The sequence below is a fragment of the Syngnathoides biaculeatus genome, chromosome 4 (assembly GCF_019802595.1).
Source record: "Syngnathoides biaculeatus isolate LvHL_M chromosome 4, ASM1980259v1, whole genome shotgun sequence".
NCBI lineage: Eukaryota > Metazoa > Chordata > Actinopteri > Syngnathiformes > Syngnathidae > Syngnathoides > Syngnathoides biaculeatus.
The window spans coordinates 23682837-23705144 of record NC_084643.1 but is presented as its reverse complement, the minus strand read 5'-3'; the positions used below and the strand labels follow the sequence as shown (position 1 = coordinate 23705144).

At 43.3% G+C, this 22308-nt stretch overlaps 1 protein-coding gene and 1 pseudogene across 2 annotated transcripts in view; one reads left to right on the top strand and one right to left on the bottom strand.

The window, feature by feature from the left end:
- sema4c (sema domain, immunoglobulin domain (Ig), transmembrane domain (TM) and short cytoplasmic domain, (semaphorin) 4C) overlaps positions 1-22308 on the top strand; it is a 111594-nt gene that overhangs the window by 74176 nt on the left and 15110 nt on the right. For both annotated transcript variants that reach the window (XM_061817013.1, XM_061817012.1), the window contains exons 3-8: positions 3398-3552; positions 10237-10299; positions 13252-13350; positions 17877-17973; positions 18343-18462; positions 19635-19786. In XM_061817013.1, the coding sequence (XP_061672997.1) occupies positions 3398-3552; positions 10237-10299; positions 13252-13350; positions 17877-17973; positions 18343-18462; positions 19635-19786 (686 nt within the window). The remainder of the gene's footprint in view (positions 1-3397; positions 3553-10236; positions 10300-13251; positions 13351-17876; positions 17974-18342; positions 18463-19634; positions 19787-22308) is intronic.
- On the bottom strand, positions 4718-4836 carry LOC133500106 (5S ribosomal RNA; annotated as a pseudogene).

Sequence of the window (22308 nt, the reverse complement as noted above, 5' to 3'; positions counted from 1 at the left end):
CAAATGGTTTGTTTTGCTAGTGAATAATCACAAACACCATTTGTATATGGTGGTGGTACACATGCACTTGTTTTTAAATTATACTGTATCTTTTATAATCCCAATACATTCATGCAACCCTGAATTATACAGCTTCAGAGTGATTTATCCTTAGAGTAGAGATGTAACTAGCCATTTCCTTATTTTATGGACGACAAGCTGCTACTTTTTCTCAGGCACATTTAACAATGTTGGTAAAATATTGTTTTGTTTTGTTTTTTGTTGCTAGCGGCTATGACTTTAAAATAACAATAAAAACAAACAAACAAAATGGTTAAAACATGGCTGTTCTCTACAGTGCACTCGGGTTTGGGTATGCTCCGATGCTTCCAATTTTCAAGTTCAGTGCATTTAAAAGCCGAATGTCCCTCAATTATCTGTAGAAGATGACACTAGTTTTTAGTACCCTCAAAGCTACAGAGACGCACAAATGTAAAATATATACATTTAATGTGATTAATTAAAAATCTTTCACAAAAAATGGCCAGATGCAGAGGTCATCCTTGTCCGAGGTCTCCGAGTGGATCTTAAAAGTGTGGCAGAGTGTGAAAGAATCAACCATCACTAACAGATTAAAAGACTGTACTGCTGCATGAGGAGAACAGGAAAACATCAGCGGTAATTCGAGTTGAAAATGACATTGAGAGCGACAGAGAGACTAGGACTTGAAATTGAGGGTGTTGTGGAAAATGACCTACAGATAGGATGTGACCTAAAGGTGAAAGAGAAATTCTGGAAGGAACCAGATGAAATAGTTGTGAGCACTGGTGCAAATTCTAATGGACATGTTGGTAAAAGAAACAGGGATGATGAAGAAGCACAGCATCCAGAAAAAGAACTTTGAAGAGACAGGAACATAGGGTGACCTACAAGAGCAGATGTGGAAGCATGCAGGTGGATTAAATTTTGTTCAGACGGTGTAAACCAAAAGAGGTTACCTATTGTAAGGTAGTGGTAGGGCAGAGTGTAGCTACCTAGCAAAGGATGGTAGTGTGTAGGATGGCTCTGGTGGTGGGAGAAAGATTAATAAAACAAAAGATAGCGTAGAGAACCATGTGGTGCAAGATGAGAAAGGAAGAGTGTTGTGCGGCTTTTTGGAAGGAGGTAAGACAAGCCTTCGGTGGACAGGGGGAGCTCCCGGAAGACTGGACTACGACAGCCAAGGTGATCAGAGAGAGTACCGTATTTTTCGGGCTGTAAGTCGCATTTTTTTTTTTTCATAGTTTGGCCGAGGGTGTGACTTATTCTCCAGAGCGACTTATAATAAAATGAAATTATGTAAAATTATTAACACATTACTACATACATACATCTGAGTCGCTTATCAGTTATTTTCACACTGACAACAGTAAGAGTGCACTCTAGGCCCGTGTATCTGTACCTGCTACTTTTGAAAATTCTGTTTTTCAACATTAGCTGCAGCTTCTAACAACTTAGAAGGGCTGAACAAAAATGCCATTGAAGAGAAAATCATACTCTGCAGATTATTTTAAATAACATTGTTATGATATTGCTAACCAATGACAAAAGTACTTCTTACCATGAACGCGACTTGTGGTGCTTCATACGTCATTAGATTAAGCTTCATGCAGGCTTTAAGACTTCTGTCCCTTTATCGTGAACGTAAATCAATTTGATTTTCCACCATGGCGGTGCAATGGTGAACGGTTCTTGCTGACAAAGGCATGTTTTTTATTCGTTTGATTATTTTGTTTTTATGCAGAGTTGGCAAAATGTTTATTGGGAATATCGAGGACGAATGCTTTGGCATACTCCCCATCTGTGAATATAGACCCACAGGAGAACCCTCCCTCTCCACAAAGGCTGTCCATTCTTGTTCAAAACTTGGGTATTCCTCGTATTTTTTTCTTTGAGCGACCTTTGTCAAAAGCTTTTCCAGAATTAAGTAGTTGTTCCGACACGATCAGCATTCAACCCAAAGCCTGTGGACTACGGCAACCCCACTAGGACAAACTGTCTATATGTCACTTGCGTTTACTGCTGCCCCAAACTACGACAACTCCACTAAGACGAACCTTCTCTGCATCATTTGCGTTGCCCACACGACAGAAATCACATGTACAGGATGTCATTACGAGAGCTCCGGAAGTCTTTATGCAAGCACAAAAGAGCCAGGTATGGCTCCCGAGCCTTTGGTTCCCGACCCATACTGTGAAAGCAGCGGATGACGGATGGAGAGTGTGGTTCCATTCCTAAAAAGAGTACCACAGATGCATTTTTTGCCTTGAGGATGCTCTAGGAAAAGTGCAGAGAAGGTCAGAAGGAGCTACATTCTGTCTTTGTCTGGAGTGGCAGAGAAATATGTTAGAATAGTAAAGGACATGTATTAGGGCAGCAGAACAGTGGTGAGGTGTGCCATAGGTGTGGCAGAAGAATTTAAGGTGGAGGTGGGGCTGCATCAGGGATCAGCTCTGAGCCTCTTCCTGTTTGCAGTGGTAATGGATGGGCTGACAGATGAGGTTAGACTAGAATCCCCTTGGAGCATGATGTTCGCAGATGACGTGATCTGGAGTGAAAGCAGGGAGCAGATAGAGGAACAATTAAAAAGGGTTAGATATCCGCTGGAAAGAAGAGGAATGAAGATTAGCTAAAATGAGACAGAATACATGTGAATGAATGAGATGGGTGGATGTGGAAGAGATAGCCCAAAAAAAAAATTGTTACACAGAGTGGTTGCACCTTATTTCACCTGTGCACGCTGTTGTCCGGGAAGTATGATATTGTTGAAAGGCTGAAAATCTGAGGATTTGGACAATTTTCAATCAATTTACAATCAAAAGATGTACCTAAAGCAATCAATTTTTCAATTAATTTTCAATCTATGAATTATTGAAGTATTGTGTAAGTAGATCATATAAAAGAGAATGGTGCTCTTAACTCTCAACTGGTGTAAATATGATCACTTTCTTCTGATGATTATGGTGTCAGTATACTGTACAAACTGAAAGTGAAGAAACACTGAATGTGTTTACTGAAACTGTGAGAACGGGCTTTTTTTATTGTTTCTATAAAAATGATGGTGATTGCAGTGTAGGTTGAATGTAGGTGGAGGATGATATGGGTTGAATTTGAAAAGCAGAATTACTGTCCATCTGTGTGCTGCATAAGAACCAAGAAATGTGTGTGAACTGGAGTTCGGTGGATAATATTAAGTTGGGGCTGTATGGAAGGAGGGTCATGCCAGGCTCATAATAATTAACTGGGACATGGACACATTTTTTAACAATTCCAGGATAAAATGTTCTCTTCTAGCCTGTCATCTGTGAGGATATAGTATGTGGTAGCAAATGTGGCAAATAGTGTAAAGTTAAATTCTATCACTTTTGTATTCATCCAGATGTTTTGGACAGCATGGCCAGATTCACCATTCATGGAGTGTTCAACTACAACATGCTAACTCTGTCGGACCATGAGAGAATTTTGTACGTTGGAGCACGCGAAGCACTGTTTGCCTTGGACCCCAATGATATTAGCAGGCAGCTTCGCCCACAGGTAACGCACACAGGCACATGCAGTACAGATACAGTAGTGTTCAAAATAATAACAGTCCAATGTCACTAACCAGTTTAATCCACCTTTTCAGTATGTTTTTTATTGCTACATGTCAAACAAGTTCCCAGTAGGTGCAGTAGATTCTCAGATAACCAAAGACCACCTCCTTCTGAAAAGCCACACAACACACCCCTCCTTTCATGATATATATACTCTTAAGGCTGTGCATTTGGGCAATTTGTTGAAAGGGGTGTGTTAAAAAAAATAGCAGTGTGGCATTCAATCAGTGAGGTCATTAATTTTGTGAAGAACAGATGTGAAACAGGTGGCCCCTATTTAAGCACAGCACCTGTTGAACATGCATTTCTCCTTGAAAGGCTGAGGAAAATGGGTCGTTCAATACACATTGGCCTTACACTTCTGAGGACCGGGTTTCGAATCCTGGCCCTGCCTGTGTGGAGTTTGCATGTTCTCCCCGTGTCTGTGTGGGTTTTCTCCAGGCACTCCAGTTTCCTCCCACATCCCAAAAGTGTGCAACATTAACTTTACTCTCGAAATTGCCCCTCAGTGTGATTGTATGTGCTGCTGTTGTCTGTCTTCATGTGCCCTGCGATTGGCTGGCAACCAGTTCAGGGTGTAGCCTGCCTTCTGCCTGATGATATGACATGCTATTAAATATAATGATTAAATGATCAATGCTGTAGTTCCTGGGCTTTTTATTAGTCAGAGCTGCTTTTATTAAAGCTTAGATTTTCAGAAGCTAATGAGATCAAACTGTCAACCATTTTAATCCATTCTTTGAAAGTGTTAAAGTACCGTCCTTGAAGGGTCATAATCATAGTAAATTGTGTTAACTGCTACTGTTGGCTAAATGGAGGATGGCTATCTCTGTCCCACTTAGATAAACTCAAAAGTAGCATTTGTTTTATGACGTCAATTATTAGATGAAAAATATAACCTTGCCTGTGACAAAATTATAAATGATGTAAATGAGGGTGAAAAGTAAGTCAAGATTTTGATACTACTAATACTTCTTTTCCATTCGGCTTGTCCCGTGAGGGGTCGCCACTGAGTGTCATCTTAGATGAACGCTTATTTGTTTGGCACAGTTTTTACACCGGATGCCCTTCTTGACGCAACCCCTCTGGATTTAGCCGGGCAGAGAAGCTTACACCACCTGGTTTTCCCAGGGAGTCTCCCATCTAAGTACTAACCAGGACCCTACCCGCCTAGCTTCCGAGATCTGACGAGTTCGGGCGCTCTCAGGGTAGCATGGCCGTAAGCATTAATACTACTAATAAAATTTAAAATATATGCGGATCTGCTGGTAAAGTAAAATTTTTAGTGCTTTCGTGTTCATAGAACGCAGGGAAATCCAAAACTCTCATACCATGGTTGGAGAAACAAAGACCACTTTATCTTTTTCTTAAAATTGTTTGTCTATCACTACATCTATCCTTTATCCATTTCCTTAGCCTCTTATCCTCACAAGTGTTGTCAGAGTGCTGGAGCCTATAGCAGCTGTCAACGGGCAGGAGATAGGGTACCCCCTGAACTGGTTGCCAGCCAATCGCAGGGCACATAGAGACAAATAGCTGCTCCCACAATCACACCTAGGGACAATTTAGAGTGTTCAATAAATGTTGCATGTTTCTGGGATGTGAGAGGAAACCGGAGTGCCTGGGGAAAACCCACACAGGCACAGGAGAACATGAAAACTCCACACAGGCGGGGCCAGGATCAAATCCGGGTCCTCAGAACTGTGAGGCCGACGCTTTACCAGCTGATCCACCGTGCCGCCGCTAACAAAACATGTTTAGTAAAATTGTATTATAATTGAATTGTACACCAAGCCTCAACCCTCATTGTTGACTAAGTATCTTCTAAATAAAACTTAATTAAAAAGTTTTTTTTTTCTGGCATGATATAAAAAAATGGTCTTTTCAAGTATCAATAGAAAGAAAAGAACTTTTGAAAAAAGATACACACTTAGTTTCACGAACTAGGAAAGTTTCTGGGACTGACTTTTTATGTAATTTTGCCAGATTATTGCTTAGTTTTAAAATGTTTTTGCATAGCCTGTTCTTAAGCCTCATACAATAATAGTCTTCGAGGGCTGCCAAATATTAAAATTATAATGTATGCTACTTCTGGGTGAAAAACACAAATAATTCAGGCTTTGGTTCTGTTTATCAAGCGCTTATTCCGTCCTGTTGTATGAGCCACATTTTTAATATCTGCATGTCATTTTGCGGAAAGTGTTTTTTTTTTTTTTGCTTCAAAATTGACACTCACATATTCAGAGAGAAGATGAAGCCATGGAGACCCAGTCTGGTGTGGCATTGGGCCGTCAATAACTGACCTGCATTATGATCAATACAATTACAGCAGGTTTGTGAAGGCATACGAAGCAGCATGCAGTAGTTTGGGGATTATTATCTGATTTACTGTAATGAGAAGTTATTACATACTCACACAGAGACACACACACAAAAAGAGTCACATCATGCAAACGCAGGCTGTTGTGGTTTATGAGTCTTGCAGTGAAGATAAGACCACCTGCTAACATCCACTCCAAGTGTGGAACAACGAGGGAAGTTGCCAGAATTTCAAAGTTTGCCATCCAACGCCATCTGCTTATCACTCATAACATGAGACATTGTTTTGCAACCTAAAACACCCCTTTATGGATTTTAGTTATTCAGTCATGTTGCTCAGTTGATTTGGGTTAGTTTTTGATTGAACTCAGCTGTCGCTTGTTTTGTTTCCTCTGCTGCTATAGCTGCAATTATGAAGATTGGAATTGCCATGTTCCTGGGGGGGGGGGGGGGGGGGGCGGGTCAACTCCTAGAAACATATGATACACACAACAGATAGATAAATGACCCAAATAACACAATGGCGATACTAAATCTCATCAATAATTTACTTGGAAAATTTTGTTTAAAAATGAGATTTTCAAGTTGTCATGCTCCTGGCTTCCTGCCCAGGCTGGGCATGGCCAGCCAATTAGTCGGAACACATCTGCACCTTGTCCCAGGTGGTACATATAGGACCCGGTGGGACGACTAGTCCTCCGCCAGTTGCCTTTGATGCCTCGTTCCCGCACTTCCGTTTGCCTGACTTCTGCCTTCTGTGTACCGACCCACGCCTGTCCCCTGACCACCCTCGTAACCCTGCCGTTACTATTACCTCTGCTTGTTTGGACTGTCTGCCTGATCCCTGACTTTGGACCGAATAAAGGTTTCCTCTGTACTGCCTGCTTGTCTCTGGAGTCATGCATTTGGGTCCGGCCTCGAGCCCCGTTCGTGACAGAACGATCTGGCCACAACATGGACCCAGCCGACTCAGAAGCTATCCGTCACTCACTGCAAGTCCAGGGCAGACGCCTGGTTGAGCAGGAGGCTGCTCTCCAGGTAACCAATCAGAGGCTCCATGAGATCTGCGCCCGGCTGGAGCCGTGGCTAGCTTCCCAGGCTAGCGTGGCTGCCACGCCAACTGTGGCCACTCCACCTGTACTACCGGTTCCGCCCGCCACGGAACTACCCCGTACCTGTGTGACCCCGCTCTCCCAACCGGAACGATTCTCAGGCGACTCAGGGAACGTTAAGCCTTTCCTCGGCCAGTGTGATCTCCATTTTGAACTGCAGGCGTCCGCCTTTCCCACAGACCGCTCCAGGATCGCCTTTGTCATTTCTCACATGACGGGAAAGGCGGAGGCATGGGCCACGACAGAATGGAGTCGTAACTCAGAGACTTGTCGTTTCTGGATGTCATTCGTCTGCGCACTCACTCAAATGTTCCAGTATGCGGCGCCGGAACGCAAAGCTTCTCTCATCATCCTTCGCCAGGGTCGTCGTCGCGTCTCGGAATACGTGATTTTCCAGGGACTCTCTCCGCAAATCCGTGGTCTCCTCATCGCCGTGGATTTCCCTCCTTCGCTCGACGCGTTCATCGCGTTGGCCCTCAAGGTCGACCAGCGGCTGGTAAGGCAGGGGCAACTAGATGCGATGACCAAGGGGGAGAGAGAGGTGTCCAGTCCGACCGCTGCCCGGCCGTCCACGCTGCCCTCCATGGCTGAACCCAGATCACCAGTTCGTGGTGGAGGTAGACGCATCAGACTCGGGAATCGGAGCCATCTTTTCCCAGAGAAGTCCTAAGGAAGGAAGGATCCACCCGTGTGCGTTCGTGTCAAGGAAGCTGACCCTGGCAGAGAGGAGATCGCGAGCTGCAGTCAAGACGGCAATGGAAGAGTGGCGGCACTGGCTGGAGGGCTCACAAGTGCCATTCGTGGTCCTCACTGACCACAAGAACCTGAAGACCGCAAAGCGGCTGAACGCCCACCAAGCCAGTTGGGCCCTATTCTTCACCCGCTTCCACTTTACTCTGTCTTGCCGGACGCCCTCTCACGGATCCACGAGGGGGATCGCACGGAATCAGTGGCCGATCCTATCCTGCCAGAGTCATGGGTGAAGGAGGCCCTGGGAGAGACGCCGCCGCCCGCGGATGGTCCATCTGATGGCCTTTTCGTCATTCCATCACTGTGGGGAAACGTCGTAAACTGGGCCCATACCAACAAAATGGTCTGCCACCCGGGTATGGCAAAAACGCGTTCAGTGGTCAAACAAAGATTCTGCTGCCCCAACCTCAGCTAGGACGTGAGGGAGTTCATCAACGCCTGCCCGGTGTGTGCGGCCAATAAGACTTCCCACTTACGACCTGTTGGAGAATTGCGACCTCTGTCCATCCCCTTCCGCCCGTGGTCACACATCGCACTGGACTCCGTCACCGGCCTACCGTCCTCCCAAAGGAACACAGTGGTGCTGTCTGTCGTGGACCGATTCTCTAAGATGGTCCACTTCGTGCCGCTTCCGAAGATCCCGTCAGCCAAGCAGACAGCCCAGCTGGTGTTAGACGAGGTCGTCCGCTCCCACGGGCTTCCCCGGGACATCGTTTCAGACAGAGGTCCGCAATTCAGAGCCCGCTTCTGGAAGGAATTCTGCACCCTCATCGGCGCTTCGACTAGTCTGACATCGGGCCATCACCCGGAGTCTAACAGCCAGATGACGAGGGCAAATCAGGAGTTGGAAACCGGACTTCGATGGTTGGCATCCAGGGACCAGAGCATGTGGGGCCAGCACCTCAAATGGGTAGAGTACGCCCATAATTCTCTACCTTCCACTTCAACAGGTATGGCTCCACTCCATGTTGTGCATTGCTATCCTCCCTCTCTGTTTCCTTCACTGGCCACAGACTCCGCGGTACCGTCGACCATGGCGGTGGTAGGACGCTACAAACGGACCTGGGAGGACGCTGCTGCGCATGGGCAGCGTATACAAGTCGGCAGCGGACCGCAATAGGAGGGTCGCACCAGAACTCAGGGTGGGACACCGAGTGTGGCTCTCCACCAAAGATCTCCCCCTGCGGACAGAATCCCGCAAACATGCTCCCAGGTTTGTTGGTCCGTTTCTGATTACCAAGATCATTAACCCGGTCACTGTCTCACTGGAACTGCCCAGGTGGATGAGGGTGCACCCTACGTTCCACGTCAGCAGACTACACCTGAATCACCCTTCGCCGCTGGCTCGTCCAACAATCCCCCCCCCACCACCAGCCACCCACCCCCCAAGGGTGGACGACGGGCCAGGGATATGGCCCGGAGGAGCACTCTTGGATCCCCTCTCGCTTCTTCGGGGACCCCTCCCTCATCAGGGACCTCCACGCGGCCCATCCAGATGCTCCTGGACCGTTGGGAGTCGGCCGTCGAGGGGGGGGGGGGGGTACTGTCATGCTCTTGGCTTCCTGCCGAGGCTGGGCGTAGCCAGCCAATTAGTCGGCCCACACCTGCACCTTGTCCCGGCTGATTACACCCAGTACATATAGGACCTTGGGGGCGACTAGTTCTCCGCCAGATCGTTGCCTTTGATGCCTCGTTCCCGCACTCCCGTTTGCCTGACTTCTGTCTTCTGTGTACCGACCCACGCCTGTCCCCTGACCACCCTCGTAAGCCTCTGCTTGTCTAGACTCTCGGCCTGATCCCTGACTTTGGACCGAATAAAGGTTTCCTCTGTACTGCCTGCTTGTCTCTGGAGTCATGCATTTGGGTCCGGCCTCGAGCCCTGTTTGTGACACAAGTAAGTGATTAATCTGTGATTGGCTGGCAACCTTTTCAGGGTTCCCCCCCGCCTCCTGCCCGTTGTCAGCTGGGATAGGCTCCAGCACTTCCCACGACTCTTGTGAGGATAACCAGCTAAGAAAATGGATGGATAATTGATTTCAAGAATTTTCAAGTTCATCTGTTCTTGACTCTTTTTCAAAAATATAAATCACACATTTCACAATTTTTGCAGGTCAAAAAAACACCATCTCAAATTGACATACCTAAAATATTGCAATGTGTGATACTTTGTCTCTGCTGAAGGCCATTTTACCTTTACTAAAAGCACCAGTATAAATCTAAAGAATATATATATGTTTAAATGAAACGCATTTGATCATTATGTAGCTGTCTGCATACATCATGTAGAAAGCATTGTCTAACATTTTAGCATTCCCATGTTTCGAAAATAATGACCAAAATACTTGGGGAAAAACTCAATTGTGGTATATTTGTCATTTTACAAAAATAAGAGAACATACACTATATCTTGGTAGTAAAATGTGATTTCTTAAACTTGCATGCAGATTGATTGGCCAGCTCCATTGGATAAGAAGAGGGAGTGCGTCATCAAGGGGAAGAGCAACCAGGTAGGCTGGCAGATGACTAATAAGCGCAAAAATACCACGACTTTTATGCAAGAACAGTTTTTACTTTTTATCATCAAACTTCATTAGCTAGTTGTGGCCAAAAGTTTTCAGAATGACTCAAGTATTGGCTTTCAAAAGTTTCCTGGTTCACTGTTTTTATCTATATAAAAGTATAATTACAATAATTTCATAAGTGTCATAGGCTTTTTTTTGGCAATTAAATGAAATTTATGCAAAGACTCATTATTTGCAGTGTTGACCCTTCTTTTTCAAGACCTCTGCAATTTGCCCTGCAATGCTATCATATCAATTAACGTCTGGGCCACATCTTGACTGATGGCAGCCCATTCTTGCATAAACAATGCTGGAGTTTGTCAGAATTTGTCGTTTTTTGTTTGTCCACTCGTCTCTTGAGGATTAACCACAAGTTCTCAATGAGATGAAGGTCTGGTGGAGTTTCCTGGCCATGACCCCAAAATGTCAATGTTTTTCTGCTTGAACAACGTAGTTATCACTTTTGGCTTATGGCAAGATGCAATATCATGCTGGAAAAGAACTTGTTCTGCGCCAAACTGTTTGTGGATGGGTTGGAGAAGTCGCTCTTGGGATGTTTTGGTACCATTCTTTATTCAGGGCAGTGTTTTTAGGCAAAATTTTGACTGAGCCAAGTCCCTTGACTGAGAAGCAACCCCACACATGAATGGTCTCAGAATGCTTTACTGGTGACATGACAGGATGGATGGTAGCGCTCAACTTTTCTCCAAACTTTTTTCCAGATGACCCAAACAATCGGAAAGATAAAATGACTTTACCCCAGTCCTCAGCATTCCAGTCCCTGTACCTTTTGCAGAATGCCATTCTGTCCCGGTGTCAGGGGCGTGGTCATTCCCCTGCTTCAGACGCACCTGCTCCTAAAAGCAGCCTCCCCACCTGTGCCTTGTCTGTGTTAATTACACCACGCATATATACCTTGTATCTCATACACTTCGATACCATTTCTTTGTTCATTGTTGTCACGTTGCAGCATTCCTTCTTCCACGTTCTTGACTCATAATAAGCTAGAACCTGTCTTGTTTTTTGACCTTGCATTTTAGCCTCACGATTTGGATACTGTTGCCTTTTGGACTGCCTGCCTGTGTACCGACCTTTCCTTGCCATTAAATCCTCTTCTCGAATGGAACGTTGTCTTTCAAGTCGTTCATTTGGGTCTTGTCCCGTGTTCTGCCCTTGATATCCTGATGTTTTTATTGGAGATTAGTGGCTTCTTTGGTGCCCTTCGTGACACAATGCCATCCTCCAACAGTCTTCACCTCACTATGCATGCAGATGCACTCACGGCTGCTTGGTGGCATTCCCGAGCAGGCTCCCTCGAGGTGGTGACCCGAATCCCGCAGCTGAATGAACTTCAGGAAACGGTCCTGGCATTGGCTGGACTTTCTTGGGCGTCCTGAAGCTTTCTTCACAGCAGTTGAACCTCTCTCCTTTAAGTTCTTGATGTTCTGAAAAATGGTTGATTTTGGTGCAATCTTAATAGCAGCAATATCTTTGTCTGTCAAGCCCTTTTTGTACATCACAAGGTTGAGTGCACGTGTTTCCTTGCCGATAAACATAGTTAATAGAAGAAAAAGAATGATTTCAAGCACCACCTTCCTTCTTAAGATGTTATTCTAACTCACTCAGCAAGGCAAAGTGATCTCAAGCCTTGTCCTCATCAACACTCTCACCTGTGTTAACGAGAGAATCACTGAAATGATGTCAGCTGGTCCTTCTCTGTCAGGGCTTAATTGCAGTGGAAATGTGGCGGGGTGATGAAATTCATTTTCATGGCAAATAGGGACTTTCCAATTGATTTCATTTCATCTGATCACTTTTCATAACATCGTGGAGTACATTCAAATTGCCAATTATATATTATATAATTTAAGATCTATTAATTTTCACTTCTTTATAAGCACATAATGGTGGTTTGATTTTTCTTTTTGCTTTAGACTGCTGTGCATGTTTCAGGGTAATTTCTGTTTAAGACAGTGCAGTTTTGTAATGCTACTAAATAGGACTGCGCTATACTTACCGTGAATTGTCAAGCGAGACCAAAGAACTAACAATAGCATAAATAACACTCCAAAATCCACCTGTTTTGGTGGGCATCTGTGATTATCGCAGAATGCTGAGTAAAAGTATTTAACTTATTCAGGAATGACCATAAGTTGCTTATACTGTATGTTGTCCTTTTAAAACGGAATGGAAAATCATGAAAATGCTCCAGTTCCTTAAGATAAAAACTTCACTGCTTGTACGTCTTAACACTAAAACAAACACATCTAAGCATCTTTTGCATTTCTGTTCACCACTACAGAGAAAACATTGCATCATAAAACAAAGCAAATTTCCGCAGTTCATATATTTGTTTGAGATGATAATGTTCAAAATTGATTGATACATTTAGGGAAATATAATCTATAAGTATTTGTATTTCTTGATTGCAGTGATGTAGAGGTATTCCGCATCCTCCTGAAATGTGTTTCTTATTAGGCTCCTCTTATTTTGTTAAATAAGGTAACTCCAAAAATTTAATGTACCTCTTCAAAAGATGCAGTTCCTGAATCTGATGTTACAAAACAATCTTTAGAAAATAAAATCACGTGTAAGTCAAAATAAATATTCTTGCAAATACATAATATTAATAATTGTAACAAAACATATTGATTGAAGTTGACTGACTTCTAGCGATACATAGTAACTCATTTGTGTTGAAAGCAATTGCCGTTCTCACAGACGCTGGGAGTGACATTGCCACACATCAAATTATCTGAATGTGTGAAGCTGCTGGACTGAACTGACAAACAATGTCCTGTTTGGGCAAGTTCTGGCCCAACAGGCGGATATATTCCACTTTGCTGGGAAGGCAATGTGAGGCAAATCAGTTCTAACAATTTCTCCTCTTTCCTTCAGACGGAGTGCTTCAACTACATCCGCTTCCTGCAGAGCTATAACCACACACACCTGTACACGTGTGGAACCTACGCCTTTCAACCCAAATGCACCTACGTGGTAAGAAAGTGATACAGATGTGTCACTAGATAGAAAATCCTTTCTGACAGAACTATAAACTTGCCACTGTGCAATTGAATTCAAACTATCTTCACCCTGGGCTAGCTCAATACAGTAATCCCTTGTTTTTCACGGTCAATTGGTACCAGACCCACCCGCAAAAAATGAAAAACCTCAAAGAAGCAGGTAAATGTGGTTATTTATTTATTTGTTTGTTTGTTTGTTTGTTTATTTGATTTGCTTCGTTGGTCTGTGTCGGCACACCAGTATGCAGCGATCCGGCGGGGAGGTCAGAAATCCGCGATGCACTGAATCCGCGATACGTGATCCGCGGAGTAGAGAGGGATGACTGTATACAGTTAAAGCCAAAAGTTTACATAAATTTTTTGTCCCACTAAAGTCAAATCAGACTAGACTTCGCCTATTTCAGGTCACTCAAGAGCACTAAAATTATTAAATTTTGTTAAGTACTACAATTTTAAGAGAGAGAATTTCCAAGAGAATTTTCTGTTATTTTTATTGAGTTTACATACAGTACATTTAATGAGTGTCAAATAATATTTCCTTTGAACTGCATGACTTAAGTCAGGGGTGCCACGACTTTTTTACCCCAAGATGCTCCCAATGTTATGTTATTAACATTAACCCTAAATATGTATGCATATTTAAAATACAGAATTAGCTTTTTGTGCACTGCATAACCTGTACTTTCATCCTGGATCAGGCTTTGCCAAGGTGGAATTTTAACATTACACACCATCTGATCCTGCACTTTCTGCTTTGGCTTCAGCCCAGACCTTTCCCACAAGAAAAGAGGAAATCTAATCCAGTTTCACCACTTTTTCTTCTATTATTCACAGACTCTGACAGTCATTGTATCTTAAAATAACACCATTTATTTTTTGACTTTCTCCATTAAAGGGGAAATCCAGTGCTTTGCATGAAAAGTGTATCCAATAGGTCATGAACCCTATTGTGACAATGTGATGTTAAATCCTCTCTCATTTAATAGTGGTTTGAGAAGATTTTTATCGACAATTACGAATTTTCAGGGGCGCTGCCATTTTCACGAGTCACATGATGTACGTGGGAGTATTTGACATATACCGTGCCATTCCAAACGCTGGAATACATGGGACACCATTCATGCCCAGCGCTGATTTCTCTGATTTATCCTCATCTGATGAAGAAATAGCAGTATCGGTTGATCGGGAAGATGGAGGAATACTTCCATACAGATTCAAACCTGTGGCTGTAATTAATGTTGAATATTCGGATGGTTCTTAGCGCGGAATGACGCGGAGTCTGACTACTCGGAGGCCTACACGCGACATAAGTGCATAAACAAAGGCCTTCGGGAGCTCCGGACCGGCGGCCGCGAATGGTTGTTCGAATGGGAATGACACGGAGTCTGACGAGGGAGCTCCGGCGGTGGGCCGCGAGCCGAGTTTCCAGTTGGCGGAGGCCGTTAGCCCCAGACACCGAAGCTCGACGAAAGGCCACCGGAGCTTGGCTAAAGGCCTCCGCCGCTGCTGAAGCTCGTCTAAAAGCCTCCACGCCGCCGAAGGCAGGCTGCGACCCAGAGCTTGCGGCCCGCCTTCGGCATTATAAAACACATTGATGGCTGTGTAAGTACTGTTATATTTGTAATTATGAGTGTCATCTTTAAGAGCGGCGATGGGGGGTGGGTGTAAGGTAAACTAGGAAAAAGAAAGTGTGGCAGAGCAGCGGTCGTTATTAGAGAAAGTTCTGTGTGCTGCCTAAAAGAAACTAGTAGCTTCTTTTCATTTTTTACAGTACGTATGTGAATTGTGACATCGGATATAAAAACCAGTTATCCCTCACTCATTGAATCACATTGCAAAATGCCTCAAAGTGAATAGCTGGATGTTCTTCTTTTTCTTTCGGCTTGTTCTGATTAGGAGTCGCCACAGCGTGTCATCTTTTTCCATCTAAGCCTATCTCGGGATCTTCCTCACAAACACCCACAGTCTTCACATCCTCCCTCACCACATCCTTCAACCTTTTCTTTGGTCTTATTTCACTCTTTTACTTGGCAGCTCCATCCTCAGCATCCTTCTACCAACATGGTCACTCTCTTGCCTCTGAAGATGTCCAAACCATCGGAGTCTGCTCTCTCTCATCTTGTCTCCAAAAAATCCAACTTTGGCTGTCCCTGTAATTAGCTCATTTCTAATCCTATCCAACCTGTTCACACCAAGTGAGAACCTAAGCATCTTCATTTCTGCTACCTCAAGTTCTGCTTCCTGTTGTTTCTTCAAGGCCATCATCTCTAGTCTGTACATCATGGCCGGCCTCACCATTGTTTTATAAACTTTGCCCTTCATCCTAGCGGATACATAGGACACCAGACACCTTCTGTCATCTGTTCCTCCCTGCTTGGACCCATTTCTTCACTTCCTTACCACACTCTCCATTGCTCTGTATTGTTGACCCAAAGTTTTTGAAGTCGTCCACCTTCGCTATCTCTTCTCCCTGGAGCTTCACTCTTCCTCCTCCGCCCCTCTCATTCACGCACATATGTTGTGTTTTACTTCGGCTAATCTTCATTCCTCTCCTTTCCAGTGCGTACCTCCATCTTTCTGACTGTTCCTCCGCCTGTTCCTTGCTTTCACTGCAGATCACAATATCAGCTCCGAACATCATGGTCCAGGCCGAATCCAGTCTAACCTCGTCTGTCAGCCTATCCATTACTACCGCAAACAGGAAGGGGCTCAGTACGGAACCCTGATGCAGTCCCACCTCCACCTTAAATTCTTCTGACACACCAACGGCACATCTCACCGCTTTTCTGCTGCCCTCATACATGTCCTGTCCTGTACTATTTTAACATATTTCTTCGCCACACCAGACTTGCGCATGGAGTACCACAGTTCCTCTCCTGGTACTCTGTCATCGGATAGAATAGTTATACTTTCAATTTTCATTTTTTTTTTTTGCGCGCGCAACGCAGAATGTCTGCGAAGGGACTGCATCAGCGGTGCACAATTGCGCACGCACGCAGTTTAGAGGGAACATTGGCTGACTTTTTTTTTTTTTTTTTTGGGCACACCGTCCCGCGATCAACCAAGCCTGCCTCATGATCGACGCATTGAGCAGCCCTGACTGGAGTCATATGTTTTGGGTAACTTTTATACAAGCTTCTGACAGTATGTCACACCCCAGCGGTGCGGAAGCGGACCCAAATGCAGGACTCCCAGGCAAAGGCATAATGATCTGTGGGTTTTTTTCTTAACTGAAGAGATGCACAATTACACAGTCCAAGAAAGCAGGATCCAAAAAACGAGAAACAGGGTTTGATGATTGTGAAGCTAAGTAGCAGAGTAACCCGGGATGCAGAGAAGCATCATCACTAACACAAAGCAACGAACTGGCAAATATCAGTGACAAAACTCCAACTTAAATACTTGGTCTAATCATAGTGCCTCATGCGAAAGAGCTGTGACTGGTGACAGGTGTCAGAGACGACAGCAGCGGCCCGGCCAAGCCCCTCCTGGTAGATGCCAATCTTTGCTCATGACACAGTACCTTGCTGGCCCTGGCCCATTCCTCATTGTATGGTGTTCTATGATCTGCAATCTTCCCAAACAGCTCTACTTAATTTAAACCAGATCACAGGACTTGTCTCCAGAAATTAAGATCATTGTCTTGATGCCTTTTTGCAAACTGTAATCTGATGTTTTCTTTATTTAGCAGTAATGGCTTTGTTCTCATGTCGGTCCAGGATTTGGTTTCACTGTGGATAATGACACTGTCTTACCAGATCCATCTAGCATCTTCACACGGTCTTTAGCGTTTGTTCTGGTGTTGATTGGCACATTTTGGACAAAAACATGTTAATCTCTGGGACACAGAGCCCATCTCCTTCCTAAGCGGTGTGATGGACATTACCATGATGTTTATACTTGCGTATAATTGTTTGAATGGATGAACATGGTACATTCAAGCATATGGAAATTGCACCCAAGGATGAACCAGACATGAGGAGCTCCACGATTCTTATTTCCTGGATGACTCTTTTGATTTTCCCATGATTTCAAACAAGGAAGCAGAGTGTTTGAGGTCTGGCCTTAAATGCATTCCCAGGTGTGCTGTCAAATAACTCACGTGTATTCAGTTAACCTATCAGAAGGTTCCAAAGCCATGACATCATCATCATGTTGGCTTCTCCATGTTCTTTAAAGACATAGTACTTTTTGTGTATGTTAATTTTTGACCTTGAGGAAAATAATATCAACTTCTCAAAGAAATGATCTCTCTCATGCTTGTGGAATATAACAAATAATTTTGGTGATCCAAAATGACCTGAATCAGGAGAGGTTTATTCTAACTTGTTTTCAGACAGTCAGACAGAAAATGAAATGTGTGTTTTAGCACAGTGTATGTAAACTTCTAGCTTCAACAGTATGTCTCCATAGGTGTGCACATGGGATTCTGTCACTTAAATTGTCATAAAACAATAATGAACCACCTATCCTTATATCTGCGTGCTTGTGTATTTGCAGAATGCAGATTATTTTACTCTCAGCACTGCTCCCCTGGACGATGGGAAGGGCAAATGTCCATATGACCCTGCAAAGGGCCACACTGGCCTAATAGTAGGTTAGTCAATGAGTGTGTGTGCATGTGCGCACGTGTGTGTTTTGAGTTGTGCGTGCATGTGTGCGGTGTTCCATTGCACTTGCCTTTTGAATTGAGGAACAAATGATTTTGAGCGCTAACAGAGTCATAAAATGTACCTGAAATCTCTACAAAGTACTCCTGCAGGGTTTCCATTTTGTTTTGTTGCCATGCAGTTCCACGGAGAATCCGGGAGTCCAACGTAACTTTGCCTCCTGCATTCAATTTAGTTTGCATGATTTAACTGGACCTACAAGCAACCATTCTTCATTTGTGTTCCCCCAATGGCCTGTCGACCTCCGTTAATTTAGCTTGAGTTTGATTTAAACCAAGGATTTTTTGTTGGTACAGACAAGGAGCTCTACTCTGCCACGCTCAACAACTTCTTGGGAACAGAGCCAGTCATACAAAGGAACTTGGGCCAACAGCACTATAGTCTGAAGAGTGAATACTTGCCTGCCTGGCTCAATGGTAAGTATGTTCTGAGATAAACACAATACCTGTACTGTACTAATCAGATTCTGTAAGTAAACCACTTGTTAAGAAGTAGTGGAGTTAATGACAGAGGAAATGAATGTCAGTGTTAAATATTTAACCACATGAACAGAATTGAGATTTGTTCCTTAATAGAACGCAGCAGTGAAAAGTAGTGGTAGTGTAAAAGTAAAAGTCATTTTCCAGTTTAGAGCATGACCAAATAATTGTAGTGTGTCAAACCTTTTGTTTCGGTACAAACAAAGCTTATTCATGCGGTTATTCTTGTGTATTCATGACATGGTTGTCACACAGTACGCAAAACATAGTTCGAGTAGTGGGTTTGTTTCATAAAAGGGTTCACCTCTCATTCAGATGAAATAGTTAATCTTCCATAAATAATGTGGTACGGTACAAAATCTCTAGTTCTGTTATCACTCGATTAGATGCATAAGCACTCATTAATGCAGCAATTTTAAAACACTTCATAACTAAAATATCCACAGGAAATGTTCATAAACAAAGACATATATTACCATATCTCTGAATTTCACAAATATAAATTACATTTTTCAACAGTACAAGCATAAGTCAGCGCTGACACATGAATGAATTAATCATGAAAAATAAATTACATTGACAATGGCGGCTGTTTCTTTCAACAGATTTTAATTAAAAAAAAAAAAGTTCAGGAAATAAAGCAGAGCATTTGGCCGCCGGTATGTATTGTTATCTTTTGAAGGAAAGAAATGAGGACAGAAAAAAATGAACGGAAAAGATGATGAGGTCACAGCAATTGGAATTGGTGTGGAAAGGGAAGACATAACGGTTGGCTAAGCGCCAAAAGAGAGACAAGTAAAAAGAATGGGTGAGTGAGTAGCCATACTGATGAGGCCAAGAACAAATCTAAAACTATTACATTAGCTAGGGTTTCATCATAGTGATTTTAGTGTCCCGTGGTGGCTTAACAAGCTACTTTAGAGGAATACAGAATGTGTTAAAAACAATGGCATCACACATTGTAGTCATGTAATGCAATATAATGTCCAGAACATTCAGATGAAGACAATTGCATGAAGAGTGAATCTGTAAGACATTTTCAAAAAGATGCAAATGGGACAGTATATATAATAATCTTATCTCTTAATGGTGTTTGTGTGTGTACGTAGAACCAGACTTTGTGGGCTCAGCCTTGGTTCGGGAAAGCAGCAGCAGTAATGAGGGAGATGACGACAAAATCTACTTCTTCTTTAGTGAGCGAGCTTTGGAACTGGACTGTGACACTGACATCAATGTGGCGAGAGTGGCTCGCGTCTGCAAGGTAATCCTTACACCGCAGAAAAGATGACACTAATTGGTTTTGTTTGGTTCGAAAAGGGTTTTATAAAAATCTGAGTTTAATTTGATGCCGGGTGATAGCCTAGCCTCAGTACCCTTCAATCATGGCCTAGTTTTTTGCCTTTAAGTACAAAGCAATACACGTGTTGTATGAAAGTTGTTAGATTTAATTCAGTTTTAAACTTTTACAAAATATTAAGAACAATCAGATTTTTCTTTAAGATTTGAAATGTGCTTTAGGTACCATAATTTGTGATTTAAGGCACAAACATTCATTCACCAGTATTTGGAACAGAAAAGTGAAAAATACAGTGTTTCACATAAAAATTTAAATCTTATCAAGATCTAGAATTATTTTAACTTCATTCTGTACATATGCAAACTAAAATGAGAACCATTAAATGTGTGTATAAGAAAGACCCAAAGTGCATAATGTTTTTAAGTTAAACGTGCATAAAAAATAATGGCACTCCATGAACGCTAGGATTTCACCAAAACAAACTCTTTTGGATTGAAGCTGTTGACTAACATTTAATAGCAAATTCTTTTAAGGATAACTTGTAACATTTTCAGTTGGCTACTGGCCAAAATGTATGCATTATCATTGGTGTATTATGACCTCTGCTAATAATGTCATAGATTCTCGTTAAAGAATTTGGGATTTGATTATTAATGAGTGGTGGTTGAGTTGGGGTGTGCTATGACAGTCTGGCATCTTGAAACTACAGCTGCTGTACGAGACAACGTAACTATCCACCCAATAATTGTGTTGTTCCCTGCGATTCGGCACAGAGATTAAGATACCAGAGAAGATCATCTTATTACCATACCCCGGCAAATATGTTCTACTGCAGCAGCATAATGTAGGACCATGGATATGGAATGGAGAGAGGCAGTTCCAGTAGTGTTCAGAATAATAGCAGTCCAATGTTACTAACCAGGTTAATCCACGTTTTTAGTATATTTTTGATTGCTACATAGATTCGCAGAAAACAAACAAGACCCAGCATTCATGTTATACACACTTAAGGCTGTGGAATTGGGCAATTTGTTGAAAGGGGTGAGTTTAAAAAAAGACCAGTGTGGCATTGATTTTCTGAAAAACACGCGTCAATAGGAAAAATGCTGTTTTTGAAGCAAAACCAAGAAATGTAAATGAATTGTGGAATGTCGTTAAAGCCTACGTCACACCATGACTTTCTGGTCAACGTCCTCTGAACATTTCAATCGTTCTATTTTTCAGCGTTCTCAAAACCGGATGACACATCTGGCGTGTGATTAACATGTCTCTAACGCATGACTTAACGTGTGTCTAACGCACGAAAAGCATGTAACAGCGACCAAATAAGATACCCCTAAAAACCATTAGTGTGTGCAAACATGTCATTGGGGCGCGACGAGCGATTTGTCAACGTAAGACGAGCGCGTTGAGCGTGTGAGCAATGGGTGAATAACGACAGAAAAGCGTTTTGCTGGCAAATAATTTTTTACAATGGAACCGGGACTAAAACGTTGGAAAGTTCATAGTCACTTCATTTGTTGTCATGAGTTAGAACAGTGACCATCATGCCGCCAAGAAGAAGAAAAGTTAGGGCAAGGACTTCAGCAACTAGCGCTCCTAGTAAGAAAGCTAAGCCTCTTTCATCACAAGCAATGTGTTTGGAGGAAAAAGAACAGCAGGAGGAAGAGCACGTCTGCGAAGTCACGCACCATGTGACACCCCAGGGGACCCTAAACACCTTGCAAACCCCAGTGAGGACGGTCCGACAAAGAGACAAAAGAAGCAGAGAAAGGATTGCAGGATCCTGGACCGGGCTGTTGAGGATAGTCTGGTGGAGTTTTTCCATGAAAACGAACTGCTGCTTTCTGGATCTTCCATAGCAGGTGCTCTCTACTGTAGCTTAATATTAAATGGACCTTGCTTACAAAGCATCGGTTTATATAGCCATATGCATGGAAGTTCGGGAAGCACTCAAATGATGCTCAATGGACGCCAAACGACGTTCGTTTCAGTTTAGTTACATGCTGTGTGCGCGAGGGGATTTTTCAGTGGTCATTGACAGGTCGCCAGTGAGTCGTTCACTGCAAAGCAAATGATTAAGTAACAACCAAGTAAAGCTAGAGTTACGACTGACTAACGATAGCCAAATGCGTGCAACGCTCGGCGAACCTTAGTAAAACGTTTCACGGATGTTCTTGAACGTTCTGCAGCGTTTAAAATTAAACATTGATGAATGCTGGTCTCAGTGAGAACTTTTGTGCATGTTCAAACCTTTTTTTCCGGACCGGCGTTCTCCGCCAATTCCCAGCGATCATTGACGTTTACTCGCGTTCACACAACGCTCTTCTGGAGCTATCCCGGCGACCATGGGCGACTGCAAACGTTTCCTCAAACGCTATAGAACGCTGGCCAGAACGTCATGGTGTGAAGGGGGACATAAGGAATTTTAGAGTGGAATAACAGCTGAAAGGTGCCACAAAGTTGTTTTGGTTGACTCCATGACA